This window comes from Aspergillus brasiliensis (genome assembly GCF_001889945.1).
Source record: "Aspergillus brasiliensis CBS 101740 unplaced genomic scaffold ASPBRscaffold_11, whole genome shotgun sequence".
Taxonomy (NCBI): Eukaryota; Fungi; Ascomycota; class Eurotiomycetes; order Eurotiales; family Aspergillaceae; genus Aspergillus; species Aspergillus brasiliensis.
In genome coordinates this window covers 826,352-851,473 of record NW_027137452.1, presented here as the reverse complement: position 1 = coordinate 851,473, position 25,122 = coordinate 826,352, and the positions used below count along the sequence as shown (strand labels likewise).

Below are 25,122 nucleotides of genomic sequence, written 5' to 3'. Positions count from 1 at the left end.
GTTGAAGCATGCTAGTATGTTGGGCGCACATAGAAGGACCAGCCATCCTATTTACTTCCCAGCACGGTGGAACCAGGCCTGTCGAATCTCCCATAGGCTGCCCATGTCCTGATTGTTCCTGTATGCACGGAACTCTTTCCAAGCATTTCCGTTAGGAATGTCTGTAATACGACCATCAACTTCTATAATCTTTGAGGCCAGTGCGGTAAGCCCCTGAATACCCTCAACCAAGATCCCGTGCATGCTCTCAACGGGATTGTTCGCAGGAGCCGTTTCTTCCGTCTGTTTCGTCTCTTCTGTCGATTCCTGAGGAGCTTCAGCGCCCAATACGGACGGTTCCTCCGATGCCTCATTCCTATTTTCTGGCATCTCACTTGTTGCTGTGGATGTTTCTGCAGCCTCGGCGGACGAAACGGCCTCCGCCGTCGTTGGGGGGCTGATGGTTTCTGCTGCCGCTTCTGTCGTATTTTCAGGCGACTCGCTATATGAGTCCGCTTTGTCGCTGGTTTCTGGAGGCTGTGAACGCTGCCGTTTGCAGTTGCCGTGTTCTTCCTCAGATTTGCGCTTCTTAGGAGAGCCAGGCTCTATCGTTTCGTTGTTGTTCAATTGAACATTAGGGTCGATTTCAGCAGCATTACTATCTTGCTGCCGTTCACCAGCTTCCACAACATCGGCTTTTAACCCATCTGCATCGCTTTGGTTCTTCTTGCTCCCGCTTGAGACAGCTGGAAGAAAGACACGCTGCCCAGGAGGAATGACGAAGTTCAGCCGCGCGCCATTAATGCCCACAATCTAGCGTGCTGTTAGCAAGGATGTCAAGTTCGGACTAAGGAAGCACCAAAAGTTCCCACACGTACCCTAGCTTCCTTCTCTACCAGAACCTTGTCGGCACCTTTGGAAAAACATCGGGAATACTTCCAGACATCGCCCTCGCGCACGACATTATGATCAATCAGGTTCTTTAATTTCACCTGAGAGCTTTGCCCCGCCATTAGCGTCTTGTCCATCCTCTGTTTCTGACCCCAAAACTCTTCGAACTCTTCCTCTTTAAACCTGTCAAACTTGCCCGCGGCCCTCTCCTCCATAGCCAAATTCGCCTGGCGCAACCATTCTGGATCATGGTAACCATTCTGAAGCTCTGCTTGGAATTGCCGAATACCCTCGCGCCAGTTATTCGAGTAGCGTAAGAAAGACTGCGGAAGAGGGGGGATTTTCGCATTGGGATCATCAGATGGCGGATTAGGGTCCGGGTGTACGCCATCCGGGAGAAGACTAATAATCTCTTGCTTTTCGCTCTCTTCCAGACAGTTCCAAGCTTGAGGGTTGGCAAGTAGTCCCTATTCATTAAGTATAAATTAGCATGCCATTCCAGGCATTGCGCCAGCACGATAGTGCCATATGTAGCGACTCCAACGTACCACTAAATCCGCATCAACCAACGGCGATGTCGTACTCGTCATCAGCCTGTGCTCCTCCCATCGATCTTTCGCGGCTCTTCTAGGATTCCGCTTCGGTTTAGCATTATTGGTAGTAGTAGATGGTGGCATCGCGGAGCTCGATTCGCCGGCATTACTCTGTTTATTAGCCGCATTCACAGAGCGAGAGGAGCGACTTCTGAAACATTCTTAGGGTCAGCGCTCTCCATAAAATCAGTGACGGCCGTCTGCAAGGGTCATCATATGCGTCTGGAACAAGACGCAAGAGAGGAAGAAGAGAACGCAAGCATTAGTTGACTATTCGTACCTTGTCCTTGGCTGCCTCGCTGCTGAACTGCCGCCATCGACCGCCTTACAAGAGCGGGCCATTGTTCCGCGGGCCTGGATTGGAGATCTGGACAATATACCCCGAAGTCACCAACATACCATTGCGTCAACGGAAGGAGTGCTTGATTCGGCGATAGGAACGGGAAATCAGTATTGCCACGATGGTTAGATCAACACAGATTGCCAGAATTGATGGTATGATGCTGTCCGGAGCTGTCCAGGGGCGAGTGGGGGTGAGCCATGTGTGCCATTTGCTGATGTTATGAAACAGGCTTGATGCTGGCGGCATCGGTGGATGATGAACAGGTTAGTTTGATTCAGAGCGCATTCACTGCAACACAATGGCTTGATAGCTGACAATGGATTCTTTGGTGTTCTTCTGCAGGCTGAAGTGGAGCTCTCTGAGATCAAGTCTCAGGCCAAGATGATATTTCGACGATTGAATCGCAATTCGGCGCCGCAAGCCAGTATTGAGTCCGGTCAATTTAATCTACAGTATGTTTGACGTTTTTTTATTTGGCACGATGTAGCGCTACTCAGTGCAGTTGGCTGATAACCGGTATTAGCTATCTTATTAAGGATGATATCTGCTTCCTTTGCATATGCGATCACTCCTATCCGCGCAAGCTTGCGTTCACCTATCTGGCCGACCTCGCAACCGAGTTCACTACCACATATTCCCCAACACAATATCAGTCCCCGACTCTGCGCCCATACGCCTTTGTGGAATTCGACACCTTCATTCAGCGCACCAAGAAGCTCTACCAGGATAGCCGCGCATCGCAAAACCTCGACCGCCTGAACGATGAGCTCCGGGACGTGACGAAAGTGATGACCAAGAACATCGAGGACCTCCTATACAGAGGCGATAGCTTGGAGAGGATGGGCGAGTTATCGGGCCGTCTACGAGAAGACAGCAAGAAGTACAGAAAGGCCGCGGTACGGATCAACTGGGAATTGTTGGTCAAGCAGGTAGGTCCATCGTGTTCATAAGCGATGGTAAAATTGTCGCTAACCTGTCGCAGTACGGACCTGTTGCAGGTGTTGGATTTATCTTCCTTTTCCTTATCTGGTGGCGTTTCTTTTGATTGCGGGCAAAGCGGCTCCGAAACTCGATACCCGCTAATATGATTGTATGCATAGATAATGTCTCTGGTGGTTGCAGGACACCATCCCCCTAAGCCCAGGACTTAAATCAGCTCCGAACAAATAACTAATGGAGCATTTGGTGTGTATAGCTCAAAGTCGTCGCATAGTTGTAAGAGCATGAAGAGCGAATCCGTATCCACTTATCGCGCATGGTCCGTATCGCAGATGATGGTTCTATGAAGGGCGTCGCAGTCTGCCGAGTGATGTCTTTTGGCGTATATGAGGGGGCTCTCTGATGGCGGATTTGAGGCAAATGGATCTAGATTTCATCTTCTTCTTCGTCAAAGTCGTCCTCTTCGCCCATGTCGTATAAGATGCGTCCTCCTTCACCAGGGCCATCACCCTGCTGGGCATCAAAGTACGGCAGCACCACACCCTCTCGCTCCCGTCTCTGTCTTTCAGTGAGGCGCAGTTCAAATGTTGATTCGGGTTCTTCTTCGCCTGCATCGGCATCCGGCTGCTGGGGCGGGCGGTACAATGGATGATCGTCCAGCAACGTCACAATCTCCTTCACGTATTGGGGAGAGTAGCGAGAAGCAGGAGGAAGGAAGTACCATTCCAGAACGCCGCGACCACTCTTTCTTCGGTGCTCCAACTCGAGTACAATCCCCTCCGCTGAGTCATGACCACTCGGTTTGTCCAATCGGCCAAGGAGCACGCCATCTTGCTCTTCGTCAAGACCAAAGACAGGCGCGGCCAAACTGCGATCGCGCGCCGCTTTCTGCGCGAGAATATGCGAGAATGAATGGAGTGTAATGATCGTAGTTGCGAGGTATGTCAGCATTGAGAGGGGCGAGGGTGCGTAAGGCGAGAGAGCAGGTGGGCTGGGAACATCCTGATGGAAGTTTACCACGAGCGACACCTCTACCTTGGGCGCGGTGGGATTCGACGGAATCAGGAAGGAGCTGAGAAATTGCGATATATGGAACTGAGGGTCGTTCTTTTTCGAACGTAGAAGCGGGTTGATAGCGTCAATGAGGATGAGTCTCCCTTTGATATATTAGCCAATCCACGAAACAAGCTCAATGGAAGAATCGGGATAAGCATACTTCGAGTGGGGCTATTCGATGAGACATTCTGGTAAGCAGCGCCAACTGCTTTCAAGATCTCTAGAGGACTCTTCCGGCGAGCGGGAATAAATGCGTCGACACCCTCCGGGGGCTTCAATGTTTCAAAGGCAAGGAGGGTCACATGGGTCCTGGAAAGCTGTTGCGACAGTTAGCCATGTCGGCAAGCAATGACGGAACAGGCAATTCTAAGAGCAAACAGCACGCCTACCTTTGCACGTCGAATGTATTCTTTGGTCAATGGGGTCGCAGGCTGCTCTAGTGAGTCCAAGACCAAGGTAAGCGGGGATGCGGTATCTCTTAGGCTGAGAAGCTTTGAAATCAAGAGCAAATTATGGGTCTGTCGGTGAGAAGTGCTTGCGGGCGCCATAGTTGAAGTCAGGTAAGGGCGACTGTGCAGCGGAAGATCGGAGAATGGGAAAAAGTGAAGAAAATCGGAAGATTGCGGGGTCCATGAATCGAGCTATGGAGGGGCGCCCAAGATTTCCAATGAGCGATCTCGCTGGCTTTTAAGCTCATGCTACCGGCCCACCCGCATGATGTACCTAAGTAATATACTATATCCTAGATAATATTCGGAGAATTAGAGAGTTCAGGGAGACAAGTCCATACTGTCTGGAAGCAGTAGTGTGTTTGTACCAGAACTTCGATTTGTTATCCTCTGTGCTTATAAGCAACGTGACCTGCTACTGAGAGGAGGTAGACACACCCCATGAGTCAATTATACTACAGCTATCGCATACATCGCAGGTGTTAGAAAGTAGATAGTACCCTTTTGTTTCCGTGCCCATGGGTGCCATTATGGACACTCAGACTGGCTCATTGAATATAAGAATTGGTTATGTATTTAGGAGTTAATAGAAATCACTTGATCATTGACCACATTTGAAATGAGGCAGTTCATCAATTGCCCCCAGATGGTTCTGATCTATACTACTTGACTCTATGTAGACTAGGCCGGTGGTATGTAAATAGGATACGCTCATTTCATCAATCACTGCTATATTCTACTCGGTGATCGGAGCCTCGGTAGGCAGGCGAGTACTAGTAGTAGAAGCCAGTGATAGTACTCTTGTCAAATGATACATGGGGCAAGGGCTTTGCCCAGTGTCTTAAACTGATAATATACTAGTTCGCCGAACCGCTGAACTAGCCCGAGTGGGAACATGCTAACATGAACTGACACCTGTCTCAGCTAGGTAACAGTAGATTGTATATTGGAGCAACTACCCAAAGGATCTAGTATAAAGTCAATTTCAAGCTTTTATGTGAGGCTGCCAAACTGAGACTGTCCCAACGGGTCACGGTCCTATAACTATGGGATTTTGGTTATCGCATATCTCCGGCAACGATAAGGTGGTCGCATCAGTTCCCGAAGCACTTGGTTGTATGTCTCAAGCTCGCTTACTCCCCACTGATGAATGAGACCCACCTATCTATAGAGTATAATAGCAACAAAATATTACAGATGATTCATTTGCCCTTTACTTATCCAGTGAATGGCCGGGGTCGCAGTGCGGCGGTGGTTCAGGGCCATCTGGCTAGCCGCGCAGTAGGTCGAAACCGGCTACCGTAATAATCTTCACGCCTTCAATCTCGGGACCTGACTTACGGAGCACTTTTCTCATTCTCAGTCAAAACTACAACCACTACGTGGCGCGCTTATCTCTTTCAATTGACATTGAAAAGTAGTGAAAGAAGAGTAATGGACTAATTACTTTGGATATCTCCTGAACAGCCGCCACATCCCCTATCCCACTCCTGCGGAACCACACGTGCACGAAGAAAACAACTTTCCATCAGCACAACAACTCTCTCAGACACCGGCTCCAAGATGACAGAACCACCAGCGAAACGTGCTCGCCGAGTCGATAGTTCAGCTATGTGGGACCAAGATGACCGGAGGACACGTTCACCCGAACTAGAGCCAGATTATACCAGAAGCCCTCGACGGGAGCATATTGCGAAAGATGATGGACGACGCGATGGCCCCCGTGATGATCGGAGATACCGTTCCCGCTCCAGGGACCGGAGGGACAGGAGGCGAGATAGAAGCCGGTCGAGGGATCGCCGTGACCGCGACCGCAGAGACGGACGGGGAATGAGGGACAGGGAAAGGAGTGTCAGTCGGGACAGACACTATGATAGACGTGGTATGTCGGGAATGAGGACCATCAGTTTATGAACTACGGATGCTAACAATGTACGAAGGCTATCCTTCAAAAGGGGACAGGTACAGGTCGCGATCACCTATTCCGAACGGCAACAGGGACCGGTCGCGGACGCCGCCACCTCGCGGACCCCGGAGTGATCGCAGGCACGACCGCAGAGATCAGAGAGGACAGGCAAATGGTGCTACGGATGCGAAGTCGGGAGTGAACCGTCACAAAGACGAGATGGAAGTGGACAGTGACGGAGCTGTTGGAGAAGACGACGTCGACGAGATGATGCGCCGCAGCATGGGGTTCACGAAATTCAGAAGCACGAAGAACACCAAGGTGCCCGGGAACGACATCTATGGCGTCCGCAAGGAGAAGAAGACGGAGTACAGACAGTACATGAATCGTGTTGGAGGATTCAACCGACCTCTCAGTCCCTCGAGGTGACGCAGGGCCTTCTGTCTTCTGGGCTACCTTCACGATATCATCGGTCGCCTCTTGCTCATATCCTCAATTTTGCACTTCCGATTTATCCCACACTTCTCAATGTGTTTTTTTTTATCTGTCGGGGCGATATCAATTTTTATGCATGGCTGGAGTCAAGATCTATGGAGGGATTTTTTCTTTTGTTGTCGCTCGACCTTTTTCAAGCAAATAAGATACCTTTCAAAGCCTGTCTATATCCTTGCATTGGTTCTCAGTAGATCGAATCAAGGCAAATGTAATATAATTAAGACTTATCAGGATCCTCGGCACATGACCTCAGTGACGTAGGCCCCTCTTTTATAAGAGGCTTGCTTCCGACACCAACTCGACTCCCCGACATTCATCCGACTTTTTCGTCATCTCATCACCGTGGCCTCTTTGAGAGCATTAGCGTCTAGGATTGCGCCATACCACAAGATGTCAGCCTCTGGCGAGCGTCGTGAAATTGTGATCGTTGGTACGTGTGCGCCGCATGCGCATCAATCTACTTATCTTTATCTACCCCGCACAGCCCGGAAGATGCATGCTAATGGATCTCTCTCAAGGTGGTGGTATCATTGGATGTTGCTCAGCCTATTATTTGACCAGACATCCTTCTTTTGATCCCTCACGGCATTCGGTGACTCTGATTGAGGCATCCGACATCGCAGGAGGGGCATCGGGCAAAGCAGGAGGCCTTTTGGCATTGTGGGCTTACCCGAGCAACATCGTCCCACTGAGCTACAAGTTGCATGCGGACTTGGCTAAAGAGCATAATGGCAAGGAGCGATGGGGTTACCGAGAAGTCAGTTGCGGACAGCTTATGGCGAAGGGCCGTCCTCTTAGCGACAAGAAAGATACCAGCGCAGGAGCAAGTGGGAACTCGGTGTCGCTACAGAAGCGGAGCGCCGATGCCATGGGAAAATTGAAAGCTGCAAAATTCCCCAAGGACCTGGACTGGTTTGAGCCGGAGTCTGTGAGAAGCTACACAAGCATGAGTGATCCCGGGGAGACTGCCCAGGTTCATCCTTATCACTTCACGACTTCTATCGCTAAGCTTGCCGAAGAAAAGGGCGCAAAGATAATTCTGGGTTCCGTTACCGGCATCGACTATTCCGGAGACGCTGTCCAGTCAGTGTCGTATACCGACAAGAAGACGGGTGAATCGCACAGCATCTCAGCAACAGACGTTGTTGTTGCTGCCGGTCCTTGGACGAGGTCGGTCTTGCCAGAAGCCCCTATCACAGCAACTCGCGCACACAGTGTTGTTATCCGGCCAGTTGAGCCAGTCAGCGCATACACTCTTTTCACCAGCATTGACCTCCCGGCCAACTTCGATCCATCGAAGCCTTCTCGGCCTGATGAGGCAGCACCGGAAATCTACGCTCGCCCAGACAACACAGTCTATGCGTGCGGTGAGGGCGACCACGTCGTTCCACTTCCGAAGACCAGCGCGGATGTCGAAGTGGATCAAGTGCGATGCCAGGATATCATCAATCAGGTTGGCAGCATCTCTGATCGACTCCGTGACGGCGAAGTCTTAGCCCGGCAGGCTTGTTACTTGCCCAATGTGGCTGCTGCACGGGGAGGTCCATTGATTGGTCATACTGGCACCAAGGGGTTATACCTTGCTGCAGGTCATACTTGCTGGGGCATACAGAACGCGCCGGGTACTGGCAAACTGATCAGCGAATTCGTCTTTGATGGTGCAGCTAAAAGCGCAAAGATCAGTTCTCTGGATCCGAGGAATTTTCTGTAGAATAGAGGCCTATAGATAGCATATTGCACAGAAATGCATAAGTTGCAGGTAAATTTATAGTTCTCTTTAGCAGGAGCTTATTGCAGGCTGCAGGACCCATTGTCGGGAGGTGGAGCTTGGGCCACGTAATTTGCGGAGCGGAGGCCGGCCGCTTCAGCAGATGCCAGATAGTAACAACGACGCGCATTTCAATGAACTGAACCGCCTCGGTGTCAATTCGCCCCCTCCATGATCATCCTCAGTCTCTGAGGTTTGAATACAGATCTGGATGCTTTCGATATAGAAAAATGCATATTTCTAAGATATCCGCGTTCTTAACGCCGGTACTCAATGCCGCTGCGGTGCTCTCCAGTCAAGCTCCGGCCGATGATCTCTCCGTTCTGAGCAGCGAGGTAGCCAGAGCCAACAACCAGTCTTTACTATGGGGTCCATATAAACCAAACCTCTACTTTGGGGTTCGCCCCCGCATCCCGAACAGTCTGTTTGCAGGATTGATGTGGGCGAAGGTGGACAACTATGCCACGGCGCAACAGAGTATGTGTCCGGAACAAGCAAACCGGTCTCTTCCGTACAATTGCATCCGCCCAGCTTCTGACTGACATTGTTCAATAGACTTTAGACATACCTGCGAGCAGAATGAAGGCATGGCTGGCTATGGTTGGGACGAGTACGACATCCGCAAGGGCGGCCGCCAGACAATTCATGATGCCGGAAACTCCCTCGATCTGACGATCGATTTCGTGAAGGTCCCCGGTGGACAACATGGAGGCAGCTGGGCTGCTCGTGTGAAAGGTGTTCCGCGCGACGATGCTGATCCGGACCAACCCACAACCGTTGTTTTCTATGCTGGCTTGGAGGGACTTGGCAACCTGGGCGTTGAGGGCGAACCTGAGGATACTCGGGGCTTTGCAGGCGATGTTAAGCTGGGTGGCTTTACGACGGATCTCGGTGATTTCTCAATCGATGTTACTTCTGGTCCTGAGAGCAACGAGTCTCCAGAGCACGGTCACCCAACCTATGATGAGAAACCCTTGGACCGGACCTTGGTGTCGAGTTTGACCATGCACCCGGAGCAGCTTTGGCAAACTAAAGGTTCGCCTCCCATTGCTGAAATTACAATGCCTGCATTCTAGGTAATGGGTGCTAACTTCATGCCCAGTTATTATGTTCACGCAGATGAAGAAAGAGGTCGACGAAATGGTAGAGAAGTATGGATCGGAAAACCCTCCCCCTCCCTACCAGCTCTTCACCATCAAGAATGAGCCCGGGGATGGTAATATGCACCTCGTGCAGAAAGTTTTCAAGGGTTCTTTTGAGGTGCTTCATGCAGAATCCCCCTGCCTATGAATGGTCACTTACAGTTGCTAGTTCGATATCCTTTTCTCTTCTAAATCTTCTCCGCAGCCTATGACTTGTGAGACATTTTGCCCTCGACCTGGATGTTCAATCTGTACTAACGGATTCTTTCAACAGCCGAGCTTCTTACTGAGCAGATCTCAAGCGCCTCTCTTGAGTTCGCTGAAAGGTTTGAAAGTGTCCACCCCCCGCAAGCACCTTTCGATACCGCGGAATACACCGAATTCTCCAAGTCCATGCTCTCGAACCTTGTCGGTGGCATTGGATATTTCCACGGAACAGATATCGTTGATCGTTCAGCTGCACCGGAGTATGACGAGGAAAATGAGGGCTTCTGGGAAGAAACTGCCGAGGCTAGGGGTCGGGCTCAGCCCATCCTTGAAGGTCCGAAGGATCTCTTCACTTGCGTTCCATCTCGCCCATTCTTTCCTAGAGGATTCCTCTGGGATGAAGGATTCCACCTGATTCCAGTTATTGATTGGGATACCGACCTCGCGTAAGTTTCCGAAATCCAAGTCTGCCACGGCATTTCTTTCATATCCACTAACTCCAACAAGGCTTGAGATCGTCAGGAGCTGGCTTAACCTGATGGATGAAGATGGTTGGATTGCCAGAGAGCAGATTCTTGGATCCGAGGCTCGCAGCAAAGTACCTCCTGAGTTCACCATCCAATACCCTCATTATGCCAACCCTCCGACGCTTTTCATCATTCTGGAGGCTTTCATCGATAAGCTGGATGCGAAGAAGAACGCTTCGATGCAGACATACGCTGATTCTGGAGCCACTGACGGTCTCCGCTCTATTTTCGTCGACCAACCCGAGTTGGGTGAAGCCTTTATCCGTTCAATCTACCCGTTGCTTAAGAAGCACTATTACTGGTACAGAAGCACCCAGAAGGGCGATATCAAGTCCTACGACCGTGAGGCATATTCCACTAGGGAAGCCTACCGCTGGCGTGGACGCTCGGTCCAGCATATCTTGACGTCTGGATTGGATGACTATCCCCGACCTCAACCTCCCCACCCCGGTGAGCTGCATGTCGACCTTATGAGCTGGATGGGCATGATGACTCGTGCTCTTCGTCGTATTGCCGTAACCATTGGGGAGACAGAGGACGCTGAGGTGTTTAAGACCTACGAGACCGCCATCGAGAGAAACATCGATGATTTGCATTGGGACGACGACGCTAGTACTTACTGCGATGCGACTATCGATGAATATGAGGAGCACGTTCACGTTTGCCACAAGGGTTATATCTCCATCTTCCCCTTCCTCACTGGCATGCTGGGCCCGGATAGCCCCCGCTTGAAGGCCATTTTGGACTTGATTGGTGACCCTGAGGAGCTCTGGAGCGACTATGGTATTCGCAGTTTGAGCAAGAAGGACCAGTTCTACGGCACTGCTGAAAACTACTGGAGAAGCCCCATCTGGGTAAACATTAACTACTTGGTGCTTAAGAACCTTTACGTAAGTAGTTACTTACCCCAGACAAGATCATCGCAATAATGCTGACCTTTCACTTTAGGATACTGCCATCGTTTCCGGCCCTCACAGAGAACAGGCTCGTGAGCTGTATTCCAACCTGCGCAAGAACCTGGTTGAAAATGTCTTCCAGGAGTGGAAGAAGACCGGGTTTGCCTGGGAGCAATATAACCCCGAAACCGGAATCGGACAGCGGACCCAGCACTTCACCGGCTGGACCAGTATGGTGGTGAAGATGATGTCCATGCCCGATCTGCCCGCCAGCGAGCAGAAAGGCCATGACGAGCTGTAACTCCCTGTAAACGAAGTATGTATGGTATAGATTAGCTATCCTGGAGTATCATCAAAGTCTGTACAATGTTAAATCCCAAACGCCGAGAATAGCATGCAAGTCAAGATTTGGCGACTCTGGTTTTCAGCGTCGTCGATGGTGGTCAGGAGAGTCCCTTTCTCTCGGGTAAGTGCGATGACGATCCTCTCGCTGTCTCCTATGGTCATCCCGTCTCCGGTCTCTACTCCTCGATCGTGATCGTGAGCGTCTTCTTCTGTGGTCGCGATCACGCGACCTACTTCTAGATCTGTGGCGATGACTGCGATGGCGTCGCTCGCGCTCATCACCATGCCTGCGATGCCTGCGCTCTCGTTCCCTATCCCTATCTTTATCTCTGTCGCTTGGGCGATCTCGCTTTCGGTCCCTCCCCGGGCTTCGACTACGGCCGCTGCGTCGGGACGAGCCATACCCAATGCCTCTTTCTTCTTCTTCATTGCGATCTTCTGTAGCATCCCGAACTGTCCGTTGACCTTCTTTCTCCCCAAGGGGCACCAAGTTGGCATTATCTGACGCCTTAGGTGGTATAGGAAGACCTAAGGCTCGTGCCATCGCTTCTTCCTCCGCTTCCTTGACGCGCTGTTTCTCCTCACGTTCCTTTCTGGCCTGATCTTCGCCATCATCGTCCCCCTTAGCATACCACGTCAGATCCTTTCCCTGTTGCCAGCGTCGGACCGGAGCCATGACCGAGTGGCCGAGATAATTCTCGCGGTGTGCGGAATCTTTGACGTCGGACCATTTGAAATCGCCGCGGCCGCCGCTGAAGGTGACAGTTAGTTTAGGATATCATCCCACCAGGGGTAGTAGGTATAATGGGGGGAAACTGACCGGCTGCCCTCTTTCCGGACACCTGCGACTAGATCCATTTTTAAGTGTTAACCCAACGGAAAGCAGTGGTTTGAACACATCAAGAAGTATCCAGGATGGATCGGGGAAGTTGAAGTTGAAGCTGAAGCTCCCGGAGAACCACCGGTGGCACGTGCGCAGTATGGTGCCTAAGGCCGACAGGACGGGCTGAAGGTGACCTCATATCAGCCCGGCTGTTTTGGAGGCAATCCGATTTGTGATGGCATCAACCCAAGTGTGTGGTTGATGAGCAGGAACTTCTAGATCGCTTTACTCCTGTGGTATGTGTCTTCGCCAGACTCACGAGTCCCGCCGCAGCTTCAGACCGCAAACCCGGCCATCGTTCGACTCCATGTGATGTCACCGAGATTGTATTCCCTCTAGAACTGCCCCTCGACGCTTGTGTATGTCGGTCATCTTGCCGCCTTCACGTCCCCCGATCCGTACGCCTCAAACGTTGAGTGGTCGATCGTCGGAATATACTTCGGCGCACTTTGTCCTTGTATCCAACCCATATCCTCCCGTTAGCGACTGCAGCCCGCCAACATGGCGTTCAGTAGCGATGCTGGTAAGCTGCCAAAAGCGCGGCCTCGAGAAGGTCTACAGCTTCGGCCTTTGAATGTCGAGAAAGGGTCCAAAAGAGTATGTGGCTACCCCCTTCTCCACCGTCAAGGAAAATTACTCCTATGCGCAACTCGATCTACAGGCATGCTGACCTCCCGTCAAGTACTCTTCGTATGTTTACTGCTGCCATGATCCGAAACGCTGTCCGTTAGCGATGCTGAACGAAACTGCAGCGCAGATGATACCTTCCCTCCTCAGACCGCCACTTGGAGGAACAACTTGGTACTTTTGCTGCCTTCCTTGTGCTACCTCTGGTGCCATGTGCTAAACTTGATGCAGATGGCGCTTTCCCAGCGCCGAAACTTGTTGTTCGTCGCCTACAGTCATCAGATCTATGTCTGGGAGCCATCAGGGTCGTTTCAGACGCTGGGGAACAAGCCCGAAATGATAATAACCCCAGTAATGAAGGTGCCCCATGCTAGCGGTTATATAGCACCAGCTTCGCCACATGCGATCAACAACCTCCTTGTGGATGATCTAGGTCGAGACGAGGTCCTATTACTTGCGACCGATTCCGGCAATGTTTGTGGTTATCGGGTCGAGGCCATCTACTCTGCCTTGAAGCGAGCGGCAGAGACCAAGGAAGAGCGCCCCCTCGACGGATCCCAGGTGGATCCGTTCTTTGTGGAATTTGTTCAAGCTAGTGCCTGGGGTCTGGCTATCCACAAATTCGCTCGCCTCATTGCAGTGAGCGCAAACACAGGTCTCATAACCGTGTTCGCCTTTGCACTCGTGAATCCCAATTCGGAGAGTAGTAACTCCAGCTGTTACCCAGAAGACGATGATGATATGATCGATTACGGCCAGACCTGGCTAGAGGTCAGGACTAAGGACCAGTTCAACCAGCTGCGACATCTGATGCCGGACAGGCACCGCACACGGAATGTCAAGCTGACTTATACCGGTCATTACGCCAATATCCCCTCCGTTGGTTTCTTGAACTGCGATCTTGACCCCAACGGCAATTGGATGGTCAGCACAGACATCGATAATAGACTGCTTGTGTGGCGGGTATGGGATAGTCTTGGCCCATTCAACGTTAATCACTTCAATGATGTCTCTTTCAAGTTCTTCCCAGAGACCTTACGTAACGAGTACAGTTTAACCCCCCAGTTTTGAGAACTAGGACTGGGATCACTGACCAGGTAATAGTGAGCGTGGCTGGTCTGTAATTGCCCTCGACCCGCGGACCTTCCATCGCGTGAAATCTACTGAAGAAGCTTGTGGCGGCTCCCCCAATCGCCGGGTGAAGGGCGGCCGGACCGTTTACGACCTAACGAGAGCGAACAGTCGGATACCGAACGCTTCGCAGATCTACAACTTCTTCCCACCTGCAGTGAAGATCGAGTCAGAGGAACCTGTTTTGCCCGACATATTCGGAGCCGACTGTTGCATTAGCAGACGAAACGGCCCCTCCCAGGCCGCTTTTTCTGACGGCTCATCAGCGGTACTTCGTCGGTATCCCAGCGATAGCGCGTCTGCAGAATTTCTTGATACCAACGGCTCGTCCACGATCGCCAGCAATGTTCGTCCTTCTGATTTTGCCGATACATTTAGCCACCGAGCCGTCAACGGGTCTGTATATGGCGATAGCTTGAGCCGCGACGGGTCCGATGTGGATGTGGGGACGCAGAATGCACCAGGTAATAGGCATTTCCAGCCACTGGACCGCACATTTCAGACAGCTGACGCTCTTCAACTAGGCCCGGGTCCCTTGACCACGCCGGAATTCCTTCAATTCGCGCTTCTTGAGGCTCTTGGCGGCGAAGCTCCCGGTACCGAGTTCTATGAGGACGAAATAGATTATTACCTGGCTGGAGGCACTTATAGTTCCGATCATGAGCTGGACAATGCGGACAGTAGTTCCTCCTATAATAGCGATATGTCGGCAGCGGGGCCTGTCCCGTACCCATTGCTTGACGGTGAGTTGGGATATCTGCGAAGCTCTTACCCGTGTAGACAATATCATGCTGATAACAATTCGGATACCACTTCAGCAGGTTCCCGATTTCCCATCCTACACTTCTCCCAAACAGACATCCGTTTGATACCCCATCCATTCGCAAATTACGCCACAGTCGTCTGCGGCGATCCTCTACGACAACCCCTTACCCACCCCATCGTCTCTATCCGAGCCTGCGATCGCTTCAACATGGTTAAGTATGTCCCGGAACATGGCATCGTGATCGCCGCCTCCCAGAAAGGCCGTGCAGCCGTCATAGCCCTCACCGAATCCGAAACCACCGGCCCATCGTTTCGAGTCGACTGGATCGTACCGTTCGAGAGCCAAGAAAAATACGGCGACCGCCCTCTCGTCCCTATCTTAGGAATGAGCGTCAGTCCCATCCAAGGTTTCGAAATTCCTCCTGATGTGCCCTACATCCCCCGCGACGTCAAGCCCGACGACCTCACCTTCCAATTCAAGTACCTGAGTCACGATGAACCCAACTCCTCTCTGTCAAGTAGCGCCATGCTACAAACGAGTTCCTTCAATGAAGAGATCAACGATTCCGAAGTCGCTCCCAGTGAAACTGCCGATGGTGACGACCCCCAGCCACCCCCGCTCAGCTTACCAGAATGCCATGCCCGCGCAAGCAGTGCGTACCAACCCGAGGAAAGCTGGCGCGGTTGGAACCCATCGCGCCATTACCGGCTAATGCTCATGTACGCGGACCACACCATCATGAGCTATGAGTTCTGGTACAAGTGGAACACTACAGATGCCAGTCCATACGGGCAGGATCTTGACGAGGAAGATGAAATCCTTCTTGTATAGGAGGCTCTTCCTTTTGTGCAACCAAGAAGAAAATAAATATAATAAATTCAGGATAGTGTGGTAAGAAAAGTACTGGGGTGTGGGTTGTGAATTATTGATCACTTCACCCTCATTGATTGCATTCATGAAAAGGGCGTTTTTGGAGCGCATTGTTGTTGTCACTGGAACTGTTTAGCACAGCGCTGCGACCATGGATCTTCGAGCTACAGAAGTTCCAAGGTGCTGGGGTCCTCTTTTTAAAACTGGGTTACTCAATGGCCTTTTTTACACTGTTATTTAGTTTTTTATTTCGGGATTTGAGGCGCCTCACTTTTCTTCTTTCTCGTCTCAATGGACATACTTTTGATTCCGGTGTGTTGTTTATACGGATGTATGGCTTACTTTACCCTATGTGTAATTGAAATGCAAAGGTTTCGATCGGGAAGAAAATAAAAGAGCGAGTAACTATTGAACGGACGTTGCTTTCAAAAGTCTTTCTTCTTTAGAAATAGAAAAACGTATCATGATATACATGCCAAAGAAGATCAACACGGCTTGGAATGAACTTTGGATGTTGAAATGCAATGTAATGCAAAGAGATAAAAGGTAAGTCCAATAACACTGAACATTTTCGCTAATGCAGGATGCATGTGCAGTCATAGTCGTCAAGGTCATAGTTAGATAAATGGCAGCTTCGCAAAACGTACATGAGTCGTGATACCGTATGTTCATGCAAAAAGGAAGTATAGATAGCAAAAAGCTGGTGGGGGGTAGTAGGAGGTTTTGAGACCTTCAGGTCCGTGGAAGTAATGGATCAATTGCTAGAAATCATCGTCTAGCTCGTCACTGTCCCATTCATCTTCGCGGTCATTTAAAACCAGGTCTAGAAACCTCTGGAGCCCCGGGCGTCGAACTTGGGGAGGCTCGCCATCGGGACGACGGCGGACTTCGGCCATTGCTCGTTCTTGAGCTTGTCTTTCAGCTGCGGCCGCTCGGCCTGCGGCGTCAAGATCGTTGGCGTTGTTCCCATGGTGACGATTGCCCCCGGCTGCGCCGTTGTTCACTCTTGGTGGGACCGGGGCAGGAGGCGGAGGCCGTCTGCCGAGTTCCCAAGCTACGAGGTCTTCGTCATCGCTGCCATCGTCGAAATCTAGCAATTCGTCAGGTACCCGATGCAAGGCTGCGGCCCCATCGGGATTGATGCCGTCGCCACCTTCCAGATCCCACAGTCGATTGAAGCAGCTACTGTTGATGTCGTTAAAGTGGCGGTAGGGGTTGTCTTCGCAGAGCCAGCTGGAGCAGAGATAGCAGAAGTGGGTGTCGCATTTGAAGCATTTCATATGGTTGCAACCCATTTGCTTCTGGCATGGAGCATTGCATGTCGGACATGCCGATGTGTACATGCGCAGATACTCCTCCGTTGCTTTTTCCTCTGCCGAGAGCTCTGCTTCGCGGCGAGGGAAGCACCGTACGAGTTCGCCATGCCAGCCCTTCTTGCAAACACAACAAAAGGCATAGTTGCAATCTTCGCAAATCGCCACGCGCTCGGACATGGGTGGCAGTTGAGCCTCCTCCCCTAGGGGGTCGAACACGGGCCCCTCTTCATCCTCGTCATCGGAGACGTCGAGGTCGTCTGTCATTGGATCCACGGGTTTAGGATGCTTCTTGGATCGTGCGGCTCCTTGACACCACTGCCGTGGGCAATACACAGTCGACTTGTCGGCCTCGAGCTTCTTCTTCCGTTTCAGGAAAACATAACGTTGCACTGTCTCTTGTTCTAACGGGATCTGAAGGAGCTCGCTGGGGCTCAGGGTTCGGTCCTGCTTTTTGCGTTTCTTCGGATGGGCATCGGTGGACGAGGTACTATTTGGCTCTTTACCACAATCAGGAGCCAAGCACTTGACACCTTCGACATCGCCTTCTGTTATACAGGTGTTGTAGAAGTCTTGGAGACATGGCACGCAGAAGACATGCCCACAAAGTACGAGTCGGTGGCAAATCGTGCCCTTCTTGGGTTCGAGACAGACTCCACACTCAAAAGTCTCCTCCTCGAACCTTTCCCGTTCGGCTTTGTTGTTGAAGTCTAATAATGCGATCTTCAACTCACGGGGAAGTTGAACTTCGCCACCGGAAATGTCGCCAACCCCAAAAGCCGACTCCCCCAGTTGCTGAAGATGATCAATATATGTATATACCACGAGGTCTCTGCCACATTCCTCCCAGAGGCGTTTTCCATCCTCCAACAGATTCGACAATATAGAAGGTGGCAACCACGGAGGGCTTGTTTCAAGCCTGAAGATGGGCGCTTCCTCGGAGGGGTAACCTTGAGGTAGCTCGATTTCGAGACCGAGGGGAGGGAGATGCGAGAGTGTATGAATATCGCGATTGAGGCTAGCGGCTTTATGTTCCCCTGCCTTGTAAAGAAAGCCAGGATCGTTGGCATCAACCGACGTGGGAGGGGTTAGGACTGCGGGGAACTCTGTTTCGGATTGTTGCTGGAAGCACACACGCAGGGGAGCAGACGGCTTAACCGGTAAAGTGAGGGATGCTTTGAAGGGCGAGGACGGATCTATCTGGATCTCTGGGTAGATGGCAGCAATGGATGATAACTCCACCGAGCGCTCATCTTCTGGAAACAAATCCAGCTCTGTCATGTTGAAAGCAAGCTGCCGCAATGTCAGCAGTAGATAGATAGCCTCAGAATCTCCCAGCTGATCGAAGCAAATTGTCGGATGCGTTGGGTGGCAAGGCAGGCCTGGCGGCGAAGCGAGGCCAAACGGTATGGCCGCAGTATACCCCGGGTAATGTCACTGTTCCAATCTTTCTTTTATAATCATTCCCGTGGGAGGCAATCGAAGTGAGAAAAAAGGTCAAGGGCGGTGAGGGAGAGAGGTGGTTAAGGGCAAGTAATTAAGAATAACTAGTCCATGGATCAGCATATAGCCAGAGGGGATAGTTTTATCAATCAGGAAGTCCGGTGGCGGAGATCCGGAGGGAGGTGCACCTTTCAGGTACGGCCGATGTTTGCGGGCCCAACAATAGTCATGGAGGCAGTGGAGCCGATGGACGAACACAAGAGGAGAGAAGAGTTGGGCGAGACTGAAGGAGACAAGAAGCAGCAGTGTCTATTCTAGTAGTTTGTAGTACAGATATACAGGAGGTGAGGCAGTCAAAACGAGGCTTTGGGGGGAAGTGCGTCATGATTCGATGACCCGAGATAAGAGAGAATGAATAGCAGCAGCAGCAGCAGCAGCAGTAGTTGAACAGGAGAGAAGAAGATGGTTGCAAGAACTAAAGAGCTGGCTGGGACCGAACAGGAGATGAAGAGAACGACATGTTTGTGTGTGGGAAAAGAAAGGATGGGATGGGCATCAAGCACGGGATTTGGCTGCCCAGTTTGGTCATCAGTGGGATTCAAATCATTTCACGGATGGAAATTAATGAAATGGAATGAAATTGAAATGTTCTCGATTGTTCGTTTTTTTGAATTTTTGGGGACTCGACAGCCTTGTCAGCCTGAGGCCACCCCCAATTCCCCTCCCCCTCATTTCGCTCGCCGCTTTTGGTTTTGCCCTTTTCTCCCAAAGGCGGTGTCTTGCCTGCGACTCAAAAGCGGCGACGCCACCATCCGCAGGACTCGTGACCTTCTCCCCTGGGAAAGAATGATGATATCGCCCAGACTGGTCACAATCAGACATCCGCCATTCTGATTTATAAAATATATCAACCCGATCCCCCAGGCAGAGCCATTTTAGATTTCAGCATCTGTCTATCCCGGATAGCTCTCATACACGTTATGTCTAGGTGTCAGTCTTGATCGCGTTTCTGATTCGGTTTAGCTCGTTCTGCCAGCTGGTATTGTAATTCTGGGTAGCTTCTTGTCCTTGCCTACCCGCCGTCTGCAAGCTCTCAACAAGGCTATATAGAGAGATACATACTCAATTATTATTGCGGTTTGAGTCTTGAGTTACACAAAATGGCTGATATACCATTGGCGTCTTTGTCTTTGACACACGTTCACTACGTAAGTCTCCTATGCCAATGCTCCTTCTCGGCCCAAGTAGCCCGATCCTCAACGCCGGAGAGTCACTGACCGAGACCATCAAATGGCGATAGGACCCTGGTGATCCAGTTTCGTTCCTCTCGGCCTGGCTTGCTTTAGTGCCACAAGCGCTATGCGTGAGCTATGCTACCCTGATCTGGGCTTCAAGGGAAGCTGAGGTGGTCCTGATGTTCGCGGGTCAAATGGGTTGCGAGGCACTAAATTTCGTACTCAAGCGGATCGTCAAAGAGGAGAGGCCAAAACGTAGGTATTCCTATGCAAATGATTTTCATTCCGATGCTGAACAGATGGAGCTAACGACTCGCTAAAGAAATGCTGGGTAAAGGCTATGGCATGCCGTCTTCTCATGCCCAGTTCATGGCCTATCTGGCCGTCTATGCATCACTCTTCCTCATTTACCGACACAGCCCAAGCTTATCGCAGTCAGGAGCGGCCCTTCACTTCTGGATGCGAGTATTAATCTCCTTGGTGCTGTGTCTCGGTGCTGGTGCAGTAGCCGTTAGTCGCATTTACCTGAACTACCACACCCCCAGGCAGGTCCTGGCCGGGTGTGGCGCAGGTGTGATCTGTGCGTTCGCTTGGTTCTTCATCACCGGGATTCTTAGGTCGCAGGGATGGATTGATTGGGCTTTGAATCTGGAGGTTGTTCAGTTCTTTCGCGTGAGAGATTTGGTGGTGAACGAAGATCTCGCCGAGGCTGGATGGCAACGCTGGGAGGCCAAACGGAAGTTGAAGCGGAAAGGGCCTGGTCATCAGACATCATCAAAGACCGAATAGTGCTATTCGGAGATGTCACTGTGCCCAATTTGAAGACCAATCTCACCGACTTCTGTGATACCCATAGATCTCATTGTCTTTAGTCAATAAATGCGTACAAGCCTGGGAAGTGAAAGTTCCACCAGGCTTGGTCCGATCCTGGCAAAAGGTACATTCACTCTAATTTCGTGGTGGTTCGATTTACTACTATAAGCTTCTCATATAATTGTATATGAATACTTTGATAGGCGTTGAAGATTCAGTGCCAGGATGATGATTTCGATGATGCCGATAGAACTTGAAATGATGTTGATGATGCGTAGGATATACATATATATTGCCAGGCCACGGTGACCACTACTGGTATTAGTAGCACAGCAGTGTTTGTAAGGGTGAACGTGACCTCGAGGGGCTGCTAGAAATGATGCTGGAGCAATTGAATACCTAGATCCATTGTAATTGAAAATACCTTTTTTACTGTTTGGCAAATCTTGAGATTCTTTACTTGACCCCATAACACTAGGAAGATCCACTTCGAGGTGTTCCTCGCACGTGACCGCCAGCTCCCGCGGATCGACGGCTTCCCCGAAACTCCTCGCGTGGTCATCGTCTATTCACCAAGACCGCGGAGAGAGCTGCCTCAGAACCGCTATAAGAGACACCATGTGTCCTTTCCTTGACTGAATAACCATGTTGGATAGTCTCTGACCCTGTCTCTCTCCAATCCCGCTTTGTCGTTTCCATTTTACCTTTCTCTTTTTTACTTCTCCTGGGCTCACCCCCTGTTCACTTTCAACTGATACCCTTGATTTTGTTTCTGAACATCCTTTTATTTTCTTCTGTGGTCTGTCGTCTCTAGAAATTTATTGCCTCATAGTTACACAAACATGGATGATGCATCGGAGCCTGCGGATAGCGCCATGCAAGAGCATCATTTCGTCAAAGCAGATGAAGTTGACCAGACTGGAACGGATATCAGTCCCGTTTCGGATGACCAGTTGATGGAGGAGGTGGCTGAGGGATTGCGCCAGGAGCAGTCACAACAGAATGTGTCTACTGCCTCCAATGAAGCACCAGTAGAGGCTCACAGAGCACCAAAACGCCCTGAGTTGCGCCGGGATGCTTCTGCCCCACCGCCCCCTCTACAGCCACCGCCTCCAGCACCGGTCCAGCAAAATGTGGGAAGACCCTCGGATTCATTGAGTCTTGCTCAGCTGAAGCAGCTGGTTCAAGAGATGCCCAAGGTTGAGCAGCCTGCTTATGCTTTCGAGTATGCTGACTCCCAACCATTCGCCGAGGAAGTCGAGGAATGGTTCCAGTACAGCGAGTTCGACCGAGTCATGCTCATTGGCATGAAGTCGTCATTTGAACATAGATGGGGTTGTTTCTGCGAAGACCAGTCTGTGGACAGTGCCCTGCAGACCTGGATCACCGCCTCTTATGAATTACGCAAGACGTTTATGAAACAGCTTATTAATAACTTAGGTGACCGTGCGGTTCTTGTCCGAATCGAGGCCTTGGAGGCCATATGCTATGCTTTGACTGGCGTTTGGGGTCTGACGGCCGGTCGAGTTGCGGATGAGCTTCCGGAGGGTCGTACTCAGCCAGGTGCAGAGGCTCCGGAAAGCCGGTCACTCCAGATGAAGTGGATTGAGCAGAATGTTTGTTTGCTTCAAGAATGCTCGGGTATCCAGCCACTAATGGACTGCCTGTGCTGTGTCTTTGAGAGACATCGCAGTTCATCTGCACTGGACTCGGAAAGCGCTGGACAAGAGGGCGCCAACCCTGCATATGTTGCTGCGTTGGAGAGAGAAGCAAATCTGGTGTTGACGGCTATCTATTTGTCTGTGGAAGTCGGCCGCACGCAAGATGCTATTGATTCCCGGAATGCCCCTTTAAGAGATACTCTTATGAGTCTGGAGCCAAATTTACTTGTGTTTCTGGTGCAGATCATTGCGCGGTTGCGATGGGACGACTCTGCCAATGTTCCGCTGACCAGAGTCATTCTCCTATTTTGGAAGTCTTTGCTCCTCTTCTTCGGAGGCAGTAATAAATTGAAGGAGGCCAAGGAAGCACTAGAGCCGTCACTCGAGGCAAGAAAAACAGCGTCCAACCGAAGGACACCCTTCCTCACTGCCTCACCCTTGGATTACCACAACTTTCGACAGGAGATCACATCCAAGTATCCTGCATATAACCCGCCACCTCCTGTGGTCCCTCTAGAGCTAGAAAATAATTCGATCCTTCCACCACTTCCGCAACATCCCAACAGGATGAGCTCTTCTGCGGGCCCCTTCTCTGGAGTTGGCCCTTCTGTGGCGGGTGGCAGTGGCTCAATCATCCATCACCCGGTTCACATCGCTACCCCAGCACCTTCTCCTCCACCATCACCCATTGGCCCTGGCGGTAAAGCGGGAAAGAAGCAAAATTACCAGACAAACCAGAACTTCCCCTTCATGTACCCCCCTCTAGACGATTCGAGTAACGACCTTGGAGGCAAAGGCACGACAGAGCTGCAAGATAACCTTGTGGGGAAGAAGTGGCAGGGTAGTGATGTTCCCGCATCCATCATCGAGGCTGGGAGGCTGTTCTCAACACATGTCAAGATGACAAGGGCGATGCGGCAACTCTGGGAAGAGCGAGAGCGCTTTATGAAATATGACCGCGGATGGTACCCTGACGAAAACCAGCCTCTCTCGAACATTGGTGGATTGGCAGATGAGCTGCAAGAATTGAATGTTTCCGAGAAGAGGCCTAGTACTGACAGCACACCGGAAGAGGAAACGGAGAATGCGGACATTCAGCAACGCCTGAATGCCGTTGAGTCGTTCTATGTGAGTTTGCGCGGTGCTTTTGGGTGACGGAACATTTACTTACGACTCGCAGAGACAAGCACTGGTGCATCTACAGTCTATAACGATTGTCTTTCTGAAGATAATCCTAACAAATGTCAGCGCCATGGTGAGCCAGGCCAACGGGCAAGCTGCCCAGGCCATGGGGTATGTGATCGACCTGTAATAGTTCATTGCCTAGCGTGTACTGATGCCTCATTTCCTAGTGATGGGTATGGGTCGGTGATCAATGGATTCCCAGCCAATCATGCCAACGGGCATATTGATCTAAATTCCGAAGCCGCCATCGATGAGCTCGACAACATCCGGCTCCGGGAAATTACTGGGAAAGCGATTTCCGGCTCTCTGCTACTGCTTGTCAAATGGTTCAAGAGATCTCGTAAGCTACGCCGGCCTGAATATATTGGTAAGCAGTGCTAATATGCCCCAGATATCTTGAAATTCGAGTATATGACGCAGTTGCTACTCGACTCCAACTATCTGCCTTTGATTCTGAAGATGTTTGCCCACCAGGATGTGGACCAGGCAGTAGCGCAGAAGAATGACCGAGAGGAACTGGGGTAGGTGTCTCCCGTGATACAGCCACTTAGATATACTAACAGGAATGAAGTTTCTTCCGATTCTGCCATCTTCACTCGAACCAGCCGCCAGAATCGACAACCGACCTGGACGAGGACTCCTCACCTAGTGACGACGAGGCTGTCCCTCCGCCCATCACCCGACATCGCCAGGACACAGGCAATTCAGTATGCGGCGTGTCGCCCGAAGTACATGTGCCCGAGTTTATGGAAGGGCCTCATCGTCCCGAAGTTGACGAGCTAGGATATCCTACGGCTCCCCCTCCGAAGGAGCCGATCACAGTGTTCTCGTTCCGCAACTTCTTCTCTGCGATCAATTACCTCCACATTATGCAGAAGATCACCCGCGACAAGGCCCATCGATGCCTTCTCCTGGTACAGTACAAGTCGAGTACTATCCTTCGCAAGGGGCTTAAGATCCCCGACCCGCACCTGCGGTTCTACACCCTCAAGCTCTTCAAATCGCAGGTGCCATACTGCGGACGCAAATGGCGACAGAGCAATATGCGGGTGATCACGGCGATCTATCTGTACTGCAGACCGGAGCTCCGTGACGACTGGTTATCTGGCGGAGACATTGACTCGGAGGTGGAAGAAGCGCTGCCACTGGAACAGGCACTGCGCGGGCTGACGCATTGGTGGCATCTGCGCCGGTACAAGGACGTGATGGGAGGCGAAGAAGGCGCATCCATGATGGAAGAAGAGCGGGATTTCTTCGTGCGGGAACTCGAAGCCATGGGATGGGGCATGGCAGGCGAGGAATCCTTCGGAGGCAGCGAGGACGCTGAAATGGGCGGGCCTCTGGTGAACGGAACGGGGACCGAATGGGACGGAGCTCCACTACAAATGGAAGGATGGTAATCCCACGACTACCTATGAAATTATTAGGCTTGGTACATACGATAGATGTCAACGCTATGAGATGAATGAACAATACCCCAAATGCACAACACTCTTTCAAAATATTGCTCTGGAATCTTACCCAGTAGTTGAATACCCTCTTAGCATTGGAATAACTCTGTATGGATGGACACAAAACAATCCTTATCGATAAGCAACTTAGTGGACCCCACGTGACCAATCACTGCGGCAACTTTTTTTCTGCGGCAGAAATCATCAC

The 25,122-nt window shown here is 51.2% G+C and overlaps 11 protein-coding genes across 11 annotated transcripts; 7 read left to right on the top strand and 4 right to left on the bottom strand.

The window, feature by feature from the left end:
* Positions 1–51: 51 nt before the first annotated feature.
* Positions 52–1,547, bottom strand: ASPBRDRAFT_198684 (uncharacterized protein; the record flags this gene model as incomplete). Its single annotated transcript, XM_067621227.1, has 3 exons — positions 52–792; positions 858–1,337; positions 1,419–1,547. The coding sequence occupies 3 exons, from the start codon at positions 1,545–1,547 to the stop codon at positions 52–54; spliced, it is 1,350 nt and encodes a 449-aa protein (XP_067476367.1).
* A 293-nt stretch (positions 1,548–1,840) lies between these two features.
* Positions 1,841–2,851, top strand: ASPBRDRAFT_183643 (SNAP receptor SEC22; the record flags this gene model as incomplete). The annotated part of the gene is made up of 5 exons (XM_067620009.1): positions 1,841–1,958; positions 2,035–2,069; positions 2,149–2,258; positions 2,330–2,735; positions 2,789–2,851. Exons 1-5 carry the CDS (start codon positions 1,925–1,927, stop codon positions 2,849–2,851), a joined length of 648 nt encoding a protein of 215 aa, XP_067476366.1. The 5' UTR covers positions 1,841–1,924.
* A 320-nt stretch (positions 2,852–3,171) lies between these two features.
* ASPBRDRAFT_132588 (Elongator subunit IKI1) lies at positions 3,172–4,349 on the bottom strand (the record flags this gene model as incomplete). Its single annotated transcript, XM_067618457.1, has 3 exons — positions 3,172–3,902; positions 3,962–4,118; positions 4,191–4,349. 3 exons carry the CDS (start codon positions 4,347–4,349, stop codon positions 3,172–3,174), a joined length of 1,047 nt encoding a protein of 348 aa, XP_067476365.1.
* A 1,263-nt stretch (positions 4,350–5,612) lies between these two features.
* ASPBRDRAFT_183637 (SNUT3/LISCH7 family protein) lies at positions 5,613–6,891 on the top strand. The gene is made up of 2 exons (XM_067620008.1): positions 5,613–6,132; positions 6,191–6,891. Exons 1-2 carry the CDS (start codon positions 5,814–5,816, stop codon positions 6,583–6,585), a joined length of 714 nt encoding a protein of 237 aa, XP_067476364.1. The 5' UTR covers positions 5,613–5,813; the 3' UTR covers positions 6,586–6,891.
* Positions 6,892–6,958: 67 nt separating this feature from the next.
* ASPBRDRAFT_46405 (NAD(P)/FAD-dependent oxidoreductase) lies at positions 6,959–8,445 on the top strand. The gene is made up of 2 exons (XM_067625638.1): positions 6,959–7,081; positions 7,170–8,445. The coding sequence occupies exons 1-2, from the start codon at positions 7,042–7,044 to the stop codon at positions 8,360–8,362; spliced, it is 1,233 nt and encodes a 410-aa protein (XP_067476363.1). The 5' UTR covers positions 6,959–7,041; the 3' UTR covers positions 8,363–8,445.
* Positions 8,446–8,649: 204 nt separating this feature from the next.
* Positions 8,650–11,492, top strand: cwh41 (mannosyl-oligosaccharide glucosidase; the record flags this gene model as incomplete). The annotated part of the gene is made up of 7 exons (XM_067618353.1): positions 8,650–8,896; positions 8,975–9,454; positions 9,522–9,679; positions 9,731–9,776; positions 9,836–10,214; positions 10,276–11,185; positions 11,244–11,492. 7 exons carry the CDS (start codon positions 8,650–8,652, stop codon positions 11,490–11,492), a joined length of 2,469 nt encoding a protein of 822 aa, XP_067476362.1.
* On the bottom strand, positions 11,244–12,448 carry ASPBRDRAFT_46403 (MMtag domain-containing protein). The gene is made up of 2 exons (XM_067625637.1): positions 12,357–12,448; positions 11,244–12,288 (listed from the first exon to the last, which is right to left on the bottom strand). The coding sequence occupies exons 1-2, from the start codon at positions 12,392–12,394 to the stop codon at positions 11,616–11,618; spliced, it is 711 nt and encodes a 236-aa protein (XP_067476361.1). The 5' UTR covers positions 12,395–12,448; the 3' UTR covers positions 11,244–11,615.
* A 149-nt stretch (positions 12,449–12,597) lies between these two features.
* On the top strand, positions 12,598–16,229 carry ASPBRDRAFT_46402 (uncharacterized protein). The gene is made up of 7 exons (XM_067625636.1): positions 12,598–13,016; positions 13,102–13,109; positions 13,172–13,220; positions 13,278–14,092; positions 14,151–14,641; positions 14,702–14,920; positions 14,996–16,229. The coding sequence occupies exons 1-7, from the start codon at positions 12,921–12,923 to the stop codon at positions 15,772–15,774; spliced, it is 2,457 nt and encodes an 818-aa protein (XP_067476360.1). The 5' UTR covers positions 12,598–12,920; the 3' UTR covers positions 15,775–16,229.
* Positions 16,175–18,761, bottom strand: ASPBRDRAFT_294197 (RBR-type E3 ubiquitin transferase). Its single transcript, XM_067622654.1, has 2 exons — positions 18,758–18,761; positions 16,175–18,673 (listed from the first exon to the last, which is right to left on the bottom strand). Exon 2 carries the CDS (start codon positions 18,405–18,407, stop codon positions 16,575–16,577), a length of 1,833 nt encoding a protein of 610 aa, XP_067476359.1. The 5' UTR covers positions 18,408–18,673; positions 18,758–18,761; the 3' UTR covers positions 16,175–16,574.
* Positions 18,762–19,390: 629 nt separating this feature from the next.
* On the top strand, positions 19,391–20,895 carry ASPBRDRAFT_158569 (phosphatase PAP2 family protein). Its single transcript, XM_067619436.1, has 3 exons — positions 19,391–19,777; positions 19,870–20,059; positions 20,127–20,895. Exons 1-3 carry the CDS (start codon positions 19,730–19,732, stop codon positions 20,591–20,593), a joined length of 705 nt encoding a protein of 234 aa, XP_067476358.1. The 5' UTR covers positions 19,391–19,729; the 3' UTR covers positions 20,594–20,895.
* A 564-nt stretch (positions 20,896–21,459) lies between these two features.
* Positions 21,460–24,863, top strand: ASPBRDRAFT_57644 (FAR11/STRIP family protein; the record flags this gene model as incomplete). Its single annotated transcript, XM_067627777.1, has 5 exons — positions 21,460–23,406; positions 23,459–23,571; positions 23,631–23,803; positions 23,855–23,984; positions 24,035–24,863. The coding sequence occupies 5 exons, from the start codon at positions 21,460–21,462 to the stop codon at positions 24,861–24,863; spliced, it is 3,192 nt and encodes a 1,063-aa protein (XP_067476357.1).
* Between the last annotated feature and the right edge of the window lie 259 nt (positions 24,864–25,122).